The following is a 21,533-nucleotide window of genomic DNA, read 5'->3' as shown; positions in this document are numbered from 1 at the left end:
TCTTGAACTCTTGAACTCAAGTGATCTGCCCGTCTCGGCCTCCCAAAGTGCTAGGATAACAGATGTGAGCCACCACGCCTAGCCCCCTTTGTTAGATTTATACTTTGCAAACATATTTTCCCAATCTGTAGGTTGTTTCTTTACTCTGTTGTTTCTTTTGCTGTACAAAAGCTTTTTAGTTTGATATAATCCCATTTGTCTATGTTCTTTTGTTGCCTATGCTTTTGAGGCAACAAAAGCTTATTTTAAAAATTCTTGCCTAACCCAACGTCATAAAGTGTTCCTCCTATGTTTTCCTTTAGTGGTTTCATTGTTTTGGGTTTTACATGTAAGTATTTAAATCATTTAAGCTGATTTTTGTATTTAGTGAGAGTTAGGGAATCTAGTCTCATTTTTCTAGATATGGAGATCCAGTTTTCCCAGAACCATTTGTTGAAGAGACTATCATTTTCCCAATGTGTGTTCTTGGCGCATCTATCAAAAATCAGTTGGCTGTTAAGTATGTGAATTTATTTCTGGACTCTTTATTCTGGTGCATTGGCCTATGTGTCAGACTTTTTGCCAGTACCATGCTGTTTTGGTTACTGTTGCTTTGTAGTATATTTTGAAGTAAGGTAGTATGGTTCCTCCAGCTCTGTTCTTTTTACTCAGAATTGCTTTGACTATTTGGATTTTTTTATGGTTCCATATGAATTTTTTCATCTTTGGGATGAATACCACTTGATAATTGTGCATGGTCTTTTTAATGTGCTTGTTAAATTCGGTTTGCTAATATCTTGTTGACAGTTTTTACATCTGTGTTCGTCAGGGATATTGGCCTATAGTTTTCTTTTTTTTGTTGTTGTTGAATCTACATCTGGTTTTGGAATCAGGATAATGCTGGCCTCATAAAATGAGTTTTTAAATATCCACAACTTTTCAATTTTCTGGAGTAGTTTGAGGAGAATTGATATTCTTTAAATGTTTGGTAGAATTCAGCAGTGAAGCCGTTAGGTCCTCGGCTTTTCTTTGGTGAAAGACTTTATTACTGAAAGCATTTTCTCACTTTTTGGCCTGTTCAGATTTTCTGTTTCTTCATCGTTTAATCTTAGTATATTGTATATGTCCAGGAATTTATCCATTTCTTCTATGTTTTTAAATTTATTGGCAAGTAGTTGTTCATAGTAGTCTCTTATGATCCTTTGTATTTCTGTGGTATCAATTGTAATGTCTGATTTGCATCTCTGACTTTGAGTCTTCACTCTTTTTTTCTTAGTCTAGCTAAAGGTTTGCCAATCTTATCTATTAAAAGAACCAGTTTTTAATTTCGTTGCTCTTTGAATTGTTTTATTAGTTCCTACTTTGTTTATTTCTGCGCTGAGCTTTATTATTCTCTTCTACTCCTTTTGGGTTTAGCTTGTTCTTATGTTTCTAGTTCCTTGAGGTTCATGATTAGGTTGTTTATTAGAAATCTTTCTTCATTTTTGATCTAGGCATCTATTGCTGTGAACTTCCCTCTTAGAACTGTTTTTGCTGTATCCCATAGGTTTTGGTATAATACATTTCTATTTTAGTCTCAAGGCATTTTAAAATTTCCCTTTACTTTCTTCATTGACTCATTGGTTATTATTATTATTGGTCATGTTTAATTTCCATGTATTTGTAAGGTTTTAAAGTTTTTCTTTTTGATTTCTAGTTTTATACCATTGTGGTTAGAGAAGACACTTGATATGATCTCTGTCTTCTTAAATGTATTAAGACTTGTTTTGTGGTCTAATGTATGATCTATCATGGATAATATTCTCTGTGCAGTTGACAAGAATGTGTATCCTGCAGCTGTTGATGGAATGTTCTATAAATATCTGTTAGCTCCATTTGGTCTATGGTACAGTTTAAGTTTAACGTTTCTTTGTTGGTTTTCTGTCTCGATGATCTTTCCATTATTGAAAGTGGGGTGTTGAAGTCCCTATTATTATTGTATTGCAGTCTTGTCCCCCTAGAGGTCTAATAATATTTGCTTTATGTATTTGGGTGTTCTGGTGGTGTTTGCATATATATTTACAATTATTATATCCTCTTGTTGAATCCCTTTTTTCATTATAGATTATATAGTAAGTTATTATATAATGACCTTCTACAGTGACCATTATCAATTATAATGACCTTTCACAGTTTTTGAGTTAAAGTCTATTTTATCTGACATAAATGTAGCTATTCTTGCTCACTTTTGGTTTCTATTTGCATGGACTATCTTTTTCCATCCCTTCACTTTCAGTCTGTGTTTGTATTTAACAGTGTGAGTCTTTTTCAGGAAACATATATAGTTGGGTCTTCTTTTTTTTAACCCATTCCGTTACTCTGTATCTTTTAATTGAAGAATTTAATCAAGGTTATTATTGATAAGTAAGAACTTACTCCTACCATTTTGTTAATGGTTTTCTGGTTGTTTTGTAGATCTTTTTCTTCCTTTATGGTTGTTTACTTCGTGGTTTGATGGTTGTCTATGGTGCTAAGCTTTGTTTCTTTTCTCTTTCTTATTTGTGTATTTGCTGTCATTTCTTTCTTTGTGGTTACTGTGGTGCTAAGATAAACAGTCTTGTACTTATAATAGACTATTTTAAACTGTATCCAACTCAACTTTGGTCATATAAAAATACTCTAGAATTTTTCCCTTCCCTCTACAATTTATATTTTTATTGCCTTAGTTTACATCTTTATTGTGTCCTTAGCCACTAATTGTAACTGATGTTGTTTTTGACTGTTTTGACTTTAAACCTTCATGAAAGAGGATTGATAGATTTATACAGCACCATGGCAACACTGGGGTATTCTGAGTATGATTATGAATTTACCTATACTTGTGAGTTTTGTATTTTCTTGTTTTTTCATGATAGTAATTGTCATCCTTTTGTTTCCAGTTGTAGCACTCCCTTAAGTATTTTCTTGTAAGATTGGTCTAGTGGTGATAAATTCCTTTAGCTTTTGCTTATCTGAGATTTTTATCTCACCTTCATTTCTGAAGGATAGCTTTTCCGGATATAATATTCTTGGCTGATGGTGTTTTTTCTTTCCTATATTACCCCTGTTTTCTTCTGGCCTGCAAAGTTTCTGCTAAGAAATCTACTGATGGTCTACTGGGGATTCCCTTATATGTGACTTAATGCTTTTCTCTTGTAGCTTTCAGAATTCTCTTTTTGTCTTTAACTTTTGAGAGTCTTATTATAAAGTTCCCAAAGTGGATCCTTTTGTGCTGAATCTAATTGGGGAACCTATGAGTTTTCTGGATCTGGATGTCCATATCTCTCCCGGACTTGGTAATTTTTCACCTATTATTTAATTAAATAGATTTTCTGTGTCTTTTGTCATTCTCTCCCTGGCACTTCTATGATGAGAAAATTTGTTTATTTAATGGTGTCTTGTTGGTCCTGTAGGTTTTCTTCATTCTTTTTAAATTGTTAATTCTTTTTATTCTTCTGACTGGGTGATTTTAAAAGACCTGTCTTCAAGTTCAGAAATTCTTTCTCTGATGAATTTCTGATTCAGATTATTAATTATTTTTTTCTGATTTTGTTGAATTTTAGATTGTCTGTATTCTCTTGTTTATGAATCTCCTTAAGATCATTGTTTTGAATTTCTCTTCAGGCATTTCATATATACTTTTCTTCAGGGTTTGTTACTGGAGACTTATTGTGTTCCTTTCAGAATATCATCTTTCCTTGGCCCTTCATGTTTCTTGTCTTATGTTGATATCTTCACATTTACTTGAACACGTATTTTTTCCAATTTTATAGAGTATCTTTTGTGGGGAGGAGCTTTTTCCTATAGATGGATTCTAGGGTGTCTGTTGTTGGCTTTGGTTCTTGGTAGGTTCAGTAGCATGATCCCTACACCAGTTCTTCAGCTGTAATCCTCATTAATGATGTGTGCAATTGCCTCAATTGCCTAGGTTATGGGTGTTTGTGACAGAGGTGACATGGTTTGGTGGAGGAAAGGGTGCTGGTTTGTGCTGAGACCAAGCACAACCTGAGCATAGCTGTGTGTTGGTCTCTCTGGGGAGGGGATACTGCCACGCTTGCTGTTGGGCTGGGTGCAGGCATGTGTGGGCCAGGCAGCTGTGCAGCACTCTCTCTGGGGAGGCAGGGCCACTGCCAGATTGCAAAATCCAAAACTTTTTGAGCACTTTTTGACCCTTTGACATGACACTCAAAGAAAATGCTCATTGGAGCATTTCAGATTTAGATTTTTGGATTAAGTTTGCTTAGCTGGTAAGTATAATGCAGAGATTCCAAAAAAACTTTTTAAATCCAAAATTTGAAACACTTCTAGTCCTAAGTATTTCAAATAAGGGATACTCAACCTATAATTGGGACTGGGTGATGGGTATTTGAGGATCATTTTACTATTTTCTGCAGGTATTTTCCCAGATTTTCACTGGACTTTTTAACTTTACATTTTTTTAATTTCAAGGAAAGAAGCCACAAAACTTTTCAAAAGTTATCTGTCTTCCTTTCTGTACTCTGTTGAACCCCTTGCAGGCAGACTTGTTCCTTGCTATGTCATTGAAATAGCTTATGTCAGGGTCATTAGTGGCCTCCACATTACTATGTCCAGTGAGCAGTTTTTACTCTTCATCTTACTTGCTCTCTCAGCAACATTCGATGTAGCTAATGACTCTCTTCTTTGAAACACTTTTGTCACTGGGCTCCGGAAGACCACAACTCCAGGTTTTTCTTATATCCCACTGGCCTACCCTTCTCAGTTTGCTGTCTCTTTCTCTATCTTTGAGCGTTCCGCTGCCCAGTTCTTAGACTGGATCTCGCCCCAGAACATCCAACTGCCACTTGATTGCCTAACAATCATCCAAACCTAGAACATATTCACAGGAAAACTCCTCTTCTCCCTGAAACATACCTGAAAGAAAGAGAATGTCTGTACAAGGGCCTGTGTCATCTGGTTTTCTGGTATCATTTTTGTTTTATTTTCAAACCTCCAACCATTTCCCCCTCTTACTTACTCTGCTCCAGCCACACTGGCCTCCTTGCTGTTTCTGAAATAAGGCCTGTATGCTCTCTGTTTCCCCTTCCTAAAACACAATTAAGTTGATTGCTCCATTATTTGATTGTTTTTCTTAAATACAATATTTAAGACTTTCAGTTTTCTTAGAATAATAAGCTTGCTTTCATTCACCCACCATCTTTTAGTATACTGTGTTTTTATTGTCATTTTCTAAACATTCTATAATTACATTTTAAAGCCTTCTTTTATTTTTTATCATACAAGTAATCATGGATTTCTTCTCACTTTTTAAACTTCTAGGGGATTAACAGTCCCCCTTGGTTACCACTCTATTCTAGTCCTTTGTCTAGAAGTCACTGTTGCAATCAGATAACATCGTCTTATTCACATCAGTAGAGTGTGTGTCCTTCCAGACCTTTGCTGTGCCTATACCAGCATGTGTCTATGTACGTACATACAGAATTGCAGAGTGTGCTTTGCTTCTGTGATTTCTTTTAAATTATAAATGGGATCACTTTGCGTGTATTATACTATAAATTTGTTTCACTTAAAATATTTTAAAGATCTTTTAAGATCAATATATATGAATCTGTTTTTTTCTTTGAACTGCTTTAAGACATTTCCTACTTTTTAAAAAATCTCCCATTAATGTGTATTTTGGTGGGTTTTTTTTTTTTGCCATTTTTCTCTTATTACAAACAGTACAGCAATGACTATCCTTATTTTTGCTCTCTTTTGCTCTAGTGTAATAGAAATCAAATTGTATTTGCTCGCTTGTCCAAGATTTAATTAGCAATGTTTTTCCCTCAAGAAATTGTTTTAATTACTATTTTTGTTTCAGTTAAACTTTTATTAATATTGTCTCATTTTTGCATTATGCCATGACAGCACAGCCTGCACAATTCTTGTGAGTTTTAATATGGTCAGTTATGTGTCATGGATGCTATGATCAGTTGTGTTTCATGGATGCTAAATAAAGGCTAATCTACTTTTATAGGATTCAGAGTTTAATGTCTATGAAATTAGCTTGATTAATCGTATCTGGCCAAAGACACACAGTTAATCCTTATAGGAAGAAAGTCATGGTTCAAATCTGGGAGTTGGTGGATGAAACTTTGAACTAAGTCCTGCTTGCAAACACTGGAAATTGTTTTTTCCTCGTCCTGAATTGGCGCCATCTAGCCCTTAGAAAGGAAAGCTGACTCGTGTATTATCTTCTTAACTATGTCTGTCTTTACCTATTCAAGAATCATTAAATATAGTCAGACTTAAGTAGACCTAGGGTCCGAAAAGGGTATTTGTCCTAGAACTGTAATTCAGAAACAGAAAACTAACATTGGACATTGTTTTTCTTTACAGTGTTTAAAGTTAATGCTGGAGAAATCTGGCCTACAAGGTAAGTTACTTACCATGATGACGTATTACTTAAAAGCCTGATAAAAATTTTTTGACTATTTTTTTCTCCAGGGTTATAGGAAAAAAAATTTACAGGATGTGGAGAAATAAAAAGTAGTTTACACTTCCGTATGTACATAATGAATTCTCCTGGTTCTTGTTGGCATGCTGAAAGAAAACTAGTGGTATAGCTCTGAGTAGAGAACTTAGATAGGATCCAGCAAAGGTACAAGGTAGGAATGTTTTACAGTGTTGGTAGGAGTGTAAATTAGGCCAACCATTGTGGAAGACAGTGTGGCAACTCCTCAAAGACCTAAAACCAGAAATGCCATTGATCCAGCCATCCCATTACTGGGTATATACCCAAAGGAATATAAATCATTCTATTATAAAGATACATGCACGTGTATGTTCATTGCAGCACTATTCACAATAGCAAAGACATGGAATCAACCCAAATGCCCATCAATAATAGACTGGATAAAGAAAAAGTAGTACATATACACCGTGGAATACTATGCAGCTATAGAAAGGAATGAGATCATGTCCTTTGCAGGGTCATGGATGGAGCTGGAAGTCATTATCCTCAGCACACTAATGCAGGAACAGAAAAGTAGACACCACATGTTCTCACTTATAAGTGGGAGCCAAACAATGAGAACACAATGACGTAGGGAAGGGAATAACACACATCAGGGCCTGCTGGTGTAGGGGGGGTGTGGGGGTTGGGGAGGGAGAGCATCAGGAAAAATTGCTAATACATTCTAGGCTTAATACCTAGGTGATGGGTTGATAGGTGCAGAAAACCACCATGGCACACGTTTACCTATGTAACAGACCTGCACATCCTGCACATGTACCCCAGAACTTAAAATAAAAATAAAAAAAAGAAATAACACTAAGATGTATACCACCTGGAGCTACACAGGTCTTCCACTGATTCCTTTCAATTTCATTGATTCTAAATTTCAGTGCATTCTGTTTCATATCAGTATTTTTGTGGTATAGGTAAGGGAATGTAAAATGAATGAAAAAAATAAATCTAAGATAACCGAAGCAGCTTTCCAGGTGAGATCATGTCAATGAGTTTGATGAGACCTCATTCTGATTTCAGTAGAGCACTTTGCTGTTCTCAGACTTCATTAACTTGGAGGCCCATAGCTTTGTTATCTGGAAAGGAAGTTAAGATGCTCTGGACGCAGGACATTCTTCTAGAAGTTACACGCAATGTCTCACTTAACCTCGACAGCAGTCCTACCATGCAGGGGTTATCACACATGCCCACTTTATAGATGAGGAAGCAAAGGCTAAGAAAGGTGAAATGGTTTCCCCAGAGTTAGACAGCAAGTATCTAGGTCATTCTGCTTTCACAACCCAAGTTCTTTTCACCATGCTGTACCGTGAAGTAATAGTGTTCACTTTTAAGTTACTGGTGGCTTCTTAAAGGTACTTAAATTGAGTTTTTTAATTAATGTAAACTTTTCTGTTTAAAGCTAGAACTTGGCTGGGCGCAGTGGCTCATGCCTGTAATCCCAACAATTTGGGAGGCCGGGGAGGGTGGATCACTTGAGCCCAGGAGTTCGAGACCAGCTTGGGCAACATGGCGAAACCCCACCTCTACAAAAAATACAAAACTTAGCAGGATACAGTGGTGTGCACCTGTAGTCCCGGCTACTCAGGAGGCTAAAACAGGAGAATCACTTGAGCCTGCAAGGCGGAGGTTGCAGGGAGCTGAGATCGCATCATTGCACTCCAGACAGGAGTAAAATCCTGTCTCAGAAAAAAAAAAAAAAGAAAAAAGAAAAAACTAGAACTATCGATAAAGAAGGTCTGCAAACAAGAGTATAGGGATTCAAAAACTGTGGCCTGTGCCGATAAATATGAGATCTGTTTTATTCTTTGGCTATTTCATGTTTTTGGTGAGTAGGGGGAGTTTTGTGTTCATAAACATTGCTATTATTTTTAATAACCAGGATTTCTTTCTTTTACTGCATTTAACTTTCTTCCCAACCCCAAAAAGTCTCTTTGCTTGCCTATTAGGATTAAAAAAGCAAAAAATTATCTTCTCATTTCACTAGTGCATTAAGTATTCTGAAAAACAACTCTTTGATTAAAGTCAATTTAACATGTATAAATATTAACTTATACGAACTGTATTAAAATGCTATTCAGAAGGCACTAGCACTATGTTTTTGTTAGATTAACTTCTAAGTATATAGGAATAATTTTCTTGTACATATTGACAGTTGCTGGGCAATGTTAGCATCTATTTTCAGCCAAGACACTGAAATAAAACTCAATAATGCTTTGAGAAGGGATTCTATACTTATGTATGTATGTTCATATATGTATACTGATACATGATGTATGTATGTGGGTACACACAAATAAAGGTATAAAGTAAATATTGTATTAAGCTGGTGCAAAAGTAATTGCAGTTTTTGCCATCAAAAGTAAAGGCAGGCCAGGCGTGGTGGCTCATGCCTGTAATCCTAGCACTTTGGGAGGCTGAGGCAGGTAGATCACCTGAGGTCAGGAGTTTGAGACCAGCCTGGCCAACATGGTGAAACCCTGTCTCCACTAAAAATACAAAAAAATTAGCCAGGCATGGTGGTGTGGGCCTGTGGTCTCAGCTACTCGGGAGGCTGAGGCAGGCAGAAGAATCGCCTGAACCCGAGAGGCGGAGGTCGCGGTGAGCCGAGATCGCGCCACCATACTCCAGCCTGGGTGACAGAGTGAGAATCTGTCTCAAAAAAAATAAAATAAAATAAAATAAAGGCAGAAACTACAATTACTTTTGCACCAACCTGATACAATAGTAGCAAATGTTGTTTTTATTCATGAGTATACAGTTCTTCATGGGAGACAGAGAAAATCAAATTGAGGAAATGTAATTTCTTTCATGCTCTGGAAGAGACAATTTACTTAAAAACTAATGAACACTTATCAGCAGATTAACCCCTTTTGATATTCACTTTTCCAGAAGGGCCATTCCTGACACTCTTAAAGCATATTCTGAATTTTTTTTTAATCCCGATTTTGACTCCTTTATAGGAGATGCCTGGCATTTACGAAAAATGGATTGGTGCTATGAAGCTGGGGAGCCTTTATGTGAAGAAGTAAGATGATTTCTATACATTGTACTCTTGCATATGATTATATTTATGTCATATTTTCATACAAGGTACCCATTCCACTCATGAGAAAGCTTTAATTACTTTCTGTAGGATACAGTTATCTATGAATGGGTCTATTTTAATTTTTCTTACTATAGTTTTTTGATGAAGGGGAAGTCTTAGTGCAGTGGGAACATTTCTGACATCTGTGGTAAACTCCCTTGCCATGAGAGTATGCCTGTAGGAGGAGTAGTTCATGAGAAGGAAGAGAACTTCACAGAACAAATGACATTTGAGCTCATGAAGGAATTTTATAGATACACTCTGAAGTTTTGGCCCTTGAATGTTTTGATCTCAGAGTTTCTCTGTAAGGTAATGGTGGCAGAATTTGTCTTACCAACCATTCCTAAGTTAGGCTTTGGTCCAAATTCTTGATCCAGCCAAACTCTTAGGGTAGGCTTAGGAATAATTTTATCACAGGATAGTTGGAATCTGGTTAGTCATCTTGTTGGTCCACGTAGCCTTATATTTCCCAGTTCAAACGCGTAGCCTTAGAAGTAGACCCAAAATAAAGCTCTCTGGGGAGTCTTAGGGAGCTGTGGTCAGCCGCCCTTTCCCCAGTCTTCACCTGCCTGCTTCCTGTTCTGTAAGAAGGGCCACTGAATGCCAGCAGAAGGCTGATTTAGGCAGGTATGTTGGGTCCTTGCACTGGAATGCCCTTTGCTGTTTAGCAGTCAGTAAGTCAATAGCGAGAGGCCCCTCTTGGGGCCTGGCCAGGAGTTTGACTGCCTAGAGTAAGAAGTGGACCTCAAAGCATCTTTAGGACATAAAATTTGGATATCAGAAGAATATATTTACCCAAATAGCTTCAGCATGTTCTTCTCTATTAATTCCCAAATTGGCATCAAAGAATTCAGCCAGAAGCCAACCCATTACCTTTGGAACTGGCTTCTCATTCCAGCCTTGCCAGGTATCTTTCCCATCCTAATCTTTAAGAGTGAAATATGGTTTACCCTCCTTATCTTTCATTCTTCATGTTTCCTCTCGGCCTCTAAACTGTCATCTTTTGCACCCCTTCCATGACCATTCCCATGCTTAGCTCCAGGTTCAAGCTTTCGTATGCCTCTCACCTAAATTATTATGGCTTTCCTGGGCCCAGGCATTCCCTCTTCAATGTCATGCATATTCTTCAATGTCTGCCAAATTGATCTGGAAAATATCCTCAGAAATCTTGTGTGGCTCCTTTATTTCTAGTCCATGTCCTGTGGTTAGTGCCTGCCCTTCCAGTCCGGTGTGACCTCCTGGTACTTTCCACTCAAATCAACGTGGCCTCAGCGCTTTACCAAAACAAGCCATATTTACTATCAACCTTAACTTGGCCCTTGTCCTTTTTTTAATGAGAAATTCCTTTTCTTATTTTCTCTAGCTTTCCAAATCCAGCCCATCTTTTTAGGATTAATTAAAATTTCATCTTCTGTAAATCAGTCTCTCATTTCTCATCTCATCTAGCTTCTTTGCCTCAGATCTTTTGTCATACTTACAGCTTATGCCCCACAGTTTAACAAATAGTGCTGTACTGATTTTATAGTCTTAGCTTATTTCCTGTGTCTTCAATATCTGCTTTATTATTCATTTAATTTTTGAAAAGATAATAGAGGCATGGGGTTTTAAAAAGATCCAATGATCAGCCGGGCGCGGTGGCTCACGCCTGTAATCCCAGCACTTTGGGAGGCCGAGATGGGCAGATCACGAGGTCAGGAGATTGAGACCATCCTGGCTAACATGGTGAAACCCCGTCTCTACTAAAAATACAAAAAAAAAAATTAGCTAGGCGTGGTGGCGGGCGCCTATAGTCCCAGCTACTGGGGAGGCAGAGGCAGGAGAATGACCTGGACCCGGGAGGCGGAGCTTGCAGTGAGCTGAGACGGCGCCACTGCACTCCAGCCTGGGTGACAGAGCAAGACTCCATCTCAAAAAAAAAAAAAACCAATGATCTGTTCCTTTCAGAAGTCGTAAGTGACAAAAAAGCATTTCTGTCTTCCCAGGATGCAACACTGAAAGAACTTCTGATATGTTCTGGAGATACTTTGCTTTTAATTGAAGGACAACTTCCTCCTCCGGTAAGATTTTACTTCTGCGTAGACATCTCGTAAGTAATAATTATTGTTACCTGATTACAGAGATGATATAGCCTCATTTAGGGAAAACGGGGAAATTCAGACAGTCATAAAGAGAATAGAGAACTTTCCGCAAATGCTGTCAATCAGATATGTTTCCTAACTTATAAATATTCTCACACAAAATTAAAATCAATTATGTATAACATTTTTATTTCCTGCTTTTTATATTTCACATTTTAACCTTCTCATAAAATCCAAAAATAATCATCATATCCAAGGTAATGTTTTACTAATGTAATTCATCTATATCCTCATTGTTGGAAACTTACCTTGTTTTTACCATTTTGTTTTTATAAATAGTACTGAAATGAGTCCTTCTGAAAAGAGTTCTAAATGTGGAACTCCTAAGTCCAGAGGTGTGGCCTCTTTAAAGCCCTGATGTTATATGCAGTAGCATATGAGAGGGCTCATTCCACGCCCTTTAGTAAGCATCGCATAGCACTACTTTCTAAAACCTGTATCGTTCCTTTTAAACTGAGGATGCAAACAAAGGTGAACCCAAAAGAGAAACAAATGGCCCCAAATTCCAAGATTCAGATAACTATTTGCTTATGATTAGAAAATTCAGACAGTACAGAAGGCTATGAAATGAAAAGCAGAAATCACTCCTACACCTTTTCTCTCCAGAGAGAGCCACAGTTAGCTCATTTTTCCTCGTGTATTCTTCTGAGAAAAACATTACACGTATTTGTTTGCTGAAGGCAAATATGTGCATATCCTTTTTAAGTATTCTCTACATTGTTTTACACTTGTTTTGTTTGCTTTTATTCACTTACTGTATCTTGCGAAGCTCCTCACATCAGCACATACACACCTACCTTATTATTTTTCACAACTTTGTAGAATTCTATTATATTTTGTTCAATGGTCTTTAAAGTTAATTTTTGAATAGGCAGTACTCATGATACAAAATTCTAAGTGTTATGAAAAGCTGGGCCAGGAAAAGCAAGTGTCCCTACTGTCTCTGGCTCCAGCCACCCAGCATCCTCTCCCCAACAGGCGGCTGCTTTTCTCTGCATCCTTCCAAAGGGCTGTGCTTTTTAATATACACACATACTTGCACACACTGAAGTGTGCTAGTTTTTCCCACCTCATTTTTTGTTACTGAATAATTTTAGTAGGTTTATTAAGAGATAAAAGGTAGGCAAGGTGCGGTGCCTCATGCCTATAATTCCAGTACTTTGGGAGGCCAAGGCAGGCAAATCGCTTGAGTTTAGGAGTTCAAGACCAGCCTGGGCAACATGGTGAAACCCTGTCTCTTTTCAATAAAAATTTTAAAAGTAAAAAAAAAAAAAAAAAGAGAGATAAAAGGTGTTATTGTTACAACACTTAATTTCAAACAATAAACAATGAGAATGTGAAGACTAACCATGTAAAATATTTTAAATACATAGTTCACTGTGTATATACATAGCATATACATCCACACATACACATATTTATTCCTTTTTATTTGCACAAAAGATTATTTGCTAGGCAGCCTATTCTGTACCTAGATTTTTTTCCATTAATATTTTATCTCCAAGTATATGCTGTAAAGCTATCTCATTCAATTTAGTAGCTTCATAATATTCCATTGTTTGGAGGACTATAATTTATTTAACCAGTCTCTTTTTGAAGAATATTTAGGCTGTTTCCAGTCTTTTGTTGATGCAAGTAACAATGTAAAAAATATATATATAATATATATAAAATACATATATATAATACACATATATATAATATATATATATGCGCCATTTTGCTTGTATATATGAGTATATCTACAGGATAAATTCCTAGAACTGAAATTGCACAGTCTTTTTTTTTTTTTAAACAGGGTCTGGCTCTGTCACCCAGGCTGAAGTACAGTGGCATGATCACAGCTCACTGCAAGCTCGATCTCCTGGGCTCAAAGTGATCTTCCCACCATAGCCCCTAAGTAGCTAGGACTACAGGCACACTGTGCCTGGCTAGTTTTTAAACATTTTTTTATTTTTGTCTCACTTTGTTGCCCACACTGGTCTTGAACTCCTGGGCTTAATCGGTCCTCCCACCTCAGCCTCCCCAAAGTACTGGGGTTACAGGTGTGAGCCACCAAGCCCAGCAAAAAATGTTTTAAAGAGGGTCCTTGAAGTTGGTTCATGGTTCTTGGTCCCATAAACAATTTGCAAGAGTATTCTTGCATATATGGCTTTCTATGCATGCACTAGTGTATCAGAATGTAAATTCCTAAACATGGAATGGCTGGGTCAAAGGACTTGCACATTTTAAAATATGACAGGTATAGGCAAATTATTCTACAGAAACTTCTCCGCAGTTTATATTCCTGCTACCAATTTACAAGTGTTCAAGTTTACCCATATTTTCACCCACATAATTGTCTGGTTTTTGACAGTCTGCTAGGTGAAAAAAAATGGAATTTTGTTATTCTGATTTACATTTATTTAATCGAATGAAGGTCAAATATTTGTTAATCTTCACTAATCTGATAAACAGAAAAATATTCTAATGCACATTTCTTGAACTATCTATTTTAAATGTTTTAGGTGGTTAATTTTTATTCTCATCTTCTATTGTTGGAAATTAAGTGCTGCAACAATAGCACCTTTTATCTCTTAATAAACCTGTTAAAATTCTTCACTAACAAAAAATGAGGTGGGAAGAACTAGCTCAATAAGTAAAACTGAAATTACAGGGTATGTGTAAGACAATGGGTTTATTTCCTTTAGTTTGTATCAGACACCAAACTTAGATCAATGGGCTCTTGCATCTGTGTGATAAATGGTGCCGCTGGGACTGGTATCCTGGGTCAGCAGTGCTTGGACAGCACCTGGAAACACTGGTATAGTGTGTTCAAGCAAATGCATTGCTCTTGTTTATGCTTCTCATTTATTTTATCTACTAAGATACTTCTAAGCAAGGGACATTTAGTCCAGTCACCCCAAAGTCTGATTTTTATGATTTTAAATTTTTGATTGTAAAAACAACAAGTATAATTTATGACAGTTAATAAATCTAAGAGGAAAAATGGTAAGTTCAAGAACATCTTAGGTCATCAAGATGTTTCTTTCTATGGAAGTGAAAGTGGAGTTTCACTTAATCTTTGTAATCACAGCAGTTAAACATGCTCCATTCTTCAGGGTTTCCTGAAGGTGCCCATCTGGTGGTACCAGCTTCAGGGTCCCTCAGGACACTGCGAGAGTCATCAGGACCAGACCAACTGCACTTCCTCTCGGGGTGGAGTTTGGAGAGCCGCTTTCAGCCAAGGTGAGAACAGAATGGGATTTCAGCAGCCAGTGCATCATAAAGAGAAGTAAATTGACTGCCTGTGCTCTGAGAGTCAATTGAAATATTTATTTTTAAAATGTAAGATCTTGAAAATCAAGGCCTATTAATTTCATAAGTCATTCCAGACATCACATAATAACACCGGGCTATTTCTGTACATGCTCTGTAACCTCTGTAAAGCACTACATATCTTGTTTATTATTATATCAATATATTACACTTTCCAAAGACTTTTATGTATCTCTCAAGATCCTCAGGGCAACAGGGGCCCCATTTATCACCATGTACCAGAATACTGAGTCTTCAACCAATTCTAGTGATGTCATTTTAGCTCACAGGGGCAGAGACCAGGAGTCCACATCCTACATGTCTTCCAATCTTTCTGCCTCAAAACCCTCAGGAACTGCTTCTAGGGCATTTGACGTCATCTCACTGCCTTCTGAGAAGGAACACAGACAAGTACAAGCATGTTATCTTACTCAGCATTCAGCCACACACATCGCGATGGGCAGAAGTCACTATCAGTGAGTTCAGTTGCCCTTGTACAAAGAAGAGTTCCACTTCATTATAAAGAAATGGAGCGAGTATGTTTTTAATAGGCCCAACTCTTTCGCTGTGTTTTTCTTTTTATCCTGCTTACTTAGTTTTTCTGTGCTTTGAAGTATATTACTTATATTTCTTTTTAATCTTTTCAGCCTCAGTAATAAAATTAATATAAATGAGTCAAATTCTTAGCTCCTTATTCTTTGAAGTTAGGATTATATGTATAGAGTAATGTTGAATGAGCTATAAAATTGGCATAAAGTTACTTTTTAGTTGGGTTACACTAGTTCATGCTAATTAATGCTAAAAATGCTTTGGTGATAGAATTCTAGTTACATATAGAATTGGATATAGATTGTAAAAGCATGTTTAATCAGTATGTTTCTACATGAAAGTAAATAAAAGGGTTTTTTTTTGGTAATACATCTGTACACAACACATGGGAAATACACTCATGTGTCACTTAACAACAGGAATACGTTTTGAGAAATGCATCGGCGGACGATTTCTTCATTGTGTGAACGTGGTAGAGTGATCTACACAAACCTAGATGGTAGAGCCTCCTACACTCCTAGGCTATGTAGTGTAGCCTATTGCTCGTAGGCTGCAGACCTGTACAGCAGCTTATTGTACTGAATACTGAAGGCAGTCATAACACAGTGGCAAGTGTTTATGTATCTAAACAGAAAAAGGTACAGTGAAAATATGGTATTATAATCTTATAGGATCACATCATATGTGTGGTCTTTGACCAAATCATTGTGTAGCGTGTGATTATATATTTCATTCTTTAGAATTTCCTAAAATTGTCTTTCCGGTAGTGTCAGCCTGTAATTTCCTTAAGACACAAGAAGAACTTCTTATGCACTTAGTTGACTTCTAATCTCTCTGTAATTTCTTGCCATGCATTAGTGGCATGCTCAGCAGTAAAGACAATTAAAGCAAAAATAAGTGAAGACAGTCTAAATTTAGTTGTCAGCTTTTATGTTGTTTTTGATGAGAAAGCATTGTGTTTTTCCCTTTTTTTTTTTTAACAAACTTGGAAAGGCCTTCTTATTGTCAAGATTTCGTTATAAGTAAACATTTATTGGACACTTACTATGTGACATCCATTGTACTGGGAACTGGGAGACAAGATAGATGGCCTGCCTCCTCTTGAAAATTCTGTTGTTTTGAGGGGGCAGATTAAACATCTGCACATAGGCAGACAGACAAACACACACACACACACACACACACACACACACACACACACACACGAGGAACAAGTTGGGATGAGTGTTATGAGAGGAAAACAGGAAGCTAACATACAGAATGCAGGCAGCGTATCCTACCCAAAAAGTCCTTTTTGAGGAAGGAGAGAATGTGGAAAAGTACATTCGAGGTAGGGGCATAAGTGTCAAATACCTCATGGGGTTCTGCCGACAACATGTCCCTGCCTGCTCACCTGCCAGACAGGGCCTCCTCACAAGACTTGGATGCAGAGGCTTTTGAGTGGAATTTTAATAACCTATTTACGACATCAAAACATGGCGGTGTATTTCAGAAACACAAAATAAGTTTCAAGTTCCTTGTAAACATCCCGCTCTGTCCTTTGGAAGGTGCTTCTGTGAATGAGCCTGCGCCAGTTTCTCTCCTCTACTTGGGAGACGTAGAGATCTCAGAAGATGCCACGCTGGCGGAGCTGAAGTCTCAGGTCAGACTTCTTCCTGCACCATAACTGAGTGGTAATGTGGCTTCTTCCAGTGAGATATTAATCTATTCTTCTATCTCCTTTTCCCTCAATTACAGTCGGTTCTGATATGGCATTTGTCATATGCCATGTTCAGTGGTAAGTACCCGCAGGCAACACATGCCCGTGGTGCAGATGGCTCCTCGTGGCCTCACTGGTCCCTCCTCTGACAGGCATGCTGTGCTTTCGTTTCAATCTGTCCTCAGTAACTTGCGGCTTTTGTTCATTTTTATTTTTTTAGGGAAACATGGTTTCTTGGAACATTTGTAAAGCATTCACTTTATCCCTTTATTTACATTGTTTGTGTACCATTGTGACCCATACGTTAAATGTTGTTACGAAACGCTGTGTTACCAGTTTTCCAGGAGGTTAGAACCCCAGCTTTTATGTTAGGATACTAAACTAGATATTCTAGATATTGTGTTGTTTCTTATGCATTAACATTCACAGAGAAGGAGGGTTTTACCCAAATGGAAAGGCTGGATTAAGTACAACACAGTGTTGAAGAAGCATCTACCTACTATTGGACTGAAATGAGCATTCCTTTCTTCTCTTAGAGGAGAAAATGTAGGGCCCTGTATATGACTAGTGGTTGTTGATGTTTGGCTTTTGTGTGCCCTCAGTACATGAAATACCCTTCCTCGAGAAAACGCATACATTGGCTGGGTGTGGTGGCTCATGCCTGTAATCCCAGCACTTTAGGAGTCTGAGACAGGTGGATCACTTGAGGTCAGGAGTTTGGGACTAACCTGACCAACATGGTAAAACCCCGTCTCTACTAAAAGTACAAAAAAAAAAAAAATTAGCCTGGCATGGTGGCAGGCACCTGTAATCTGAGCGACTTGGGAGACTGAAGCAGGAGAATCACTTGAACCCGGGAGAGGGAGGTTGCAGTGAGCTGAGGTGGCGCCACTGCACTTCAGGCTGAGTGACAGAGTGAGACTCCGTCTCAAAAAAAAAGAAAGGAGAAAAGAAAAAGCAGACAGCCTTATTCTCATGAGAACAAGTGGGAAGATACTTTTTTCCTAATATTAAGTTGAAAGATATAAAGTTGCTGTTTTTAGGTCAAAAAATGGATGAATATTGGTAATTTTAGAGGCTCCAACCAAAGTATATCAGTAGGGGCTTAAAGTGATCCCTTCAGAATTAGAACAAGCAGTTTGGGCCTACTGATTGCAGCCAAAGATTGTGAAGTATTTCAAAATCAAAAGCTGAGTCATCGGCAAACACTGGTGGAGAACTGCATTGGCACGGAAGAAGGCTGATGAGTCCCTCGCTATACTATTAGCTCTGCCCTGGTGAATTCTACTCACATGGAAGTTAATTCCAAAGTTTCATTGTTTAAACGTGATGATTAAAAAGACGCTTTTGACTCAGCTTTAGAGATAGGGAACTCACTTCTTTCTCAAGCTGATTTCAGTGCAGAGGAATATGAAGACCTCTCAGGGTTAGTGTCATTTAAGAGAGAGAGATTCCTGTGACTTTTTAAATGATGTTCTCATTACTTGAGATACTCCTTCCCTGAGGTGTCACTGTGTAGTGCTCTGTTTTTTTTCTAAAACAGTATGTTTTGAAGAGTGCTTTTTAAAACCATTGGAGAAATGTCTGTTTCTTTTTCTAGGCCATGACCTTGCCCCCATTCCTGGAGTTCGGTGTCCCATCCCCAGCCCACCTCAGAGCCTGGACAGTGGAGAGGAAGCGCCCAGGCAGGCTTTTACGAACTGACCGGCAGCCGCTCAGGTGGGTTCCTTGCTGGACGCAACGCCGTCCCTCTCTGCTGCTGCCGCACTGGCTGGTGCAGGAGATGGAGGAGGAATCCGTCTTCTGAGCTGAGTGAAAACAAAGCCCATTCCTGGTCATGCCATGCTTATGACTTGGGTGGCACTTTTCATCATAAACTCCAGCAAGACTTCAGTTTTCCATGTTAAGCATAAATGTAGTGTTGTATATTTTTTCTATGCTCCAGTGACTGTGACATTATATAACTTAAAAGCATTTGGAGTGAGATGGAAAGTAGGAGCAGCTGTTTCTCACTGAGAAATGTTGGATTCAGCTGATCCTCCTTCTGAACCTTTGAACTTAAAGAGCAGGTTTGGGTCATTTCCTTTGCAAAAAGCAGCCCTGAGGCTTTCTTTCTATTCTTTCTGTTCTATTCTTTCTCTCTTTCTTTCTCTCTTTCTCTCTTTCTCTTTCTCTCTTTCTCTCTCTCTCTTTCTCTCTCTCTCCCCTCCCTTCCCTCCCTCTCTTTCTCTTTCTCTCTCTCTCTCTCTGTATCTCTCTCTCTCCCTTTTCTTTCCTTTTCTTTCCTTTTTTAATAGACAGGGTCTGGCTCTGTCGCCCGGGCTGGAATGCCGTGGCGTGATCATGGCTCAACTACAGCCTCAACCTCCCGGGCTCAAGTGATCCTCCCACCTCAACCTCCTGTGTAACTGGGATCTCAGGCATGTGCCATGACACCAGGCTAATTTTTTATTATGACGAGGTCTCCCTGTGTTGCCCAGTCTGGTCGCGAACCCCTAACCTCAAGCAATTCTTCCACCTCGGCCTCCCAAAGTGCTGGGGCTACTGGCGTGAGCCACTGTGCCTGGCCAAGGCTGCTTTTAATCAGCTCTGATTACCACCCCAAAGTGACTGGCATGAGAATCTTCACCCCGGCTGAACAGAGGGAAATTTCTTTAGCAGTTTGGCCATCTTCCCAGAGCCAGACCTATGTGTTTAGTAAGAAATGACTCAAGTATCTAAATAATCACCACAGCAAGAATTCTCATTTTTTTCCCTTTTCCAAAAGTTTGGGTGTTCTTATAAGTACTCAGAAAACAATCCTTTGCTTAAGAAAAAAGCTTAAAATTGGGGGAAAAAAAATTCAAGAAAATTAAATGTTATGTCACTCAATACTATCTTGTTTCACTTATTATCAGGGAATATAAACTAGGACGGAGAATTGAGATCTGCTTAGAGCCGCTTCAGAAAGGAGAAAACCTGGGGTAAGAAAGTCTACTTTGCATCTAAAGTGATACACACATATCTTAACATAGTTTGCCTTTTTAAGGTTTAACAACTTAATAGTGTGGTATTTTTTCACTGCTTCTAAGTAGCCTAGCAACTTCAAACAGAGCGTGTTCTAGAAATATGTATGTCTGGCATCTAAAACTTGGAACTTATTCTCCCATGAAAACAGTAAGGGAGAATTAATTTTTCAGTAACCACCAGGTGCATATTGACCCAATGATGACCCTGAAGTGTCAGCAAGAGACCCACCCGCAGCTGTCATCAGTGTGTCAGACACTCCACCGTCCAACGGATTTATCATCGTCCCGTCACTCTGCCCCCTTATTCCACTTTCTTCATCCTAGTATCACCTGACATATCTCTACTTACTGATTTATGTGTTAGTATCTGTCTTCCACTACTAGAATATAAGAACTTAATTTATTAATTGCTATATCCTCAATACCTAGAATAGTAATCGTGCCCACGTCATAGTCAATAATTATTTATTAAGTAAAGATGCACCCAAAATTGTCTACAATCAAACCATCTTGTTCTTTTTTCGCTGTAGGAAAATATTTTGCAAGTCCTTTTGTAAATATCATGAACTATTAAAATTTGCTCTACCTGTTATGATGTGAATATCCTTCTTTTGGTCTGCTTGTGATATGAGAAAGTTCTCTTTCAACCATGTCTAACCCGTGTTTAATTTTAGTGTTTTTATAAAAATGCATTTTTTTTTTTGTTATTATACTTTAAGTTCTAGGGTACATGTGTACAATGTGCAGGTTTGTTACATATGTATACATGTGCCATGTTGGTGTGCTGCACCCATTAACTCGTTTACATTAGGTATATCTCCTAATGCTATCCCTCCCCACCCCCCCACAATAGGACCTGGTGTGTGATGATCCCCTTCCCGAGTCCAAGTGATCTCATTGTTCAGTTCCCACCTATGAGTGAGAACATGCAGTGTTTGGTTTTCTGTTCTTGGAGTAGTTTGCTGAGAATGATGGTTTCCAGCTGTATCCATGTCCCTACAAAGGACACGAACTCATCCTTTTTTATGGCTGCATGGTATTCCATGGTGTATATGTGCCACATTTTCTTCACCCAGTCTGTCACTGATGGACATTTAGGTTGATTCCAAGTCTTTGCTATTGTAATAGTGCTGCAATAAATATACGTTGTGTGTGTCTTTATAGCAGCATGATTTATAATCCTTTGGGTATATCCCCAGTAATGGGATGGCTGGGTCAAATGGTATTTCTAGTTCTAGATCCTTGAGGAATCGCCACACTGTTTTCCACAATG

At 38.1% G+C, this 21,533-nt stretch overlaps 1 protein-coding gene across 1 annotated transcript in view; it reads left to right on the top strand.

The window, feature by feature from the left end:
* Positions 1-21,533, top strand: part of USP40 (ubiquitin specific peptidase 40) — a 92,799-nt gene that overhangs the window by 57,535 nt on the left and 13,731 nt on the right. Inside the window, exons 22-28 of the mRNA XM_011980256.1 lie at positions 6,355-6,391; positions 9,445-9,509; positions 11,552-11,626; positions 14,809-14,935; positions 17,101-17,195; positions 18,853-18,971; positions 20,150-20,215. Coding sequence (XP_011835646.1) covers positions 6,355-6,391; positions 9,445-9,509; positions 11,552-11,626; positions 14,809-14,935; positions 17,101-17,195; positions 18,853-18,971; positions 20,150-20,215 — 584 coding nt within the window. The remainder of the gene's footprint in view (positions 1-6,354; positions 6,392-9,444; positions 9,510-11,551; positions 11,627-14,808; positions 14,936-17,100; positions 17,196-18,852; positions 18,972-20,149; positions 20,216-21,533) is intronic.

The sequence above is a fragment of the Mandrillus leucophaeus genome, unplaced genomic scaffold (genome assembly GCF_000951045.1).
Source record: "Mandrillus leucophaeus isolate KB7577 unplaced genomic scaffold, Mleu.le_1.0 Scaffold21, whole genome shotgun sequence".
Classification (NCBI taxonomy): Eukaryota; Metazoa; Chordata; class Mammalia; order Primates; family Cercopithecidae; genus Mandrillus; species Mandrillus leucophaeus.
The sequence above is the reverse complement of the archived record's forward strand: the minus strand, read 5'-3'. Positions and strand labels throughout refer to the sequence as shown.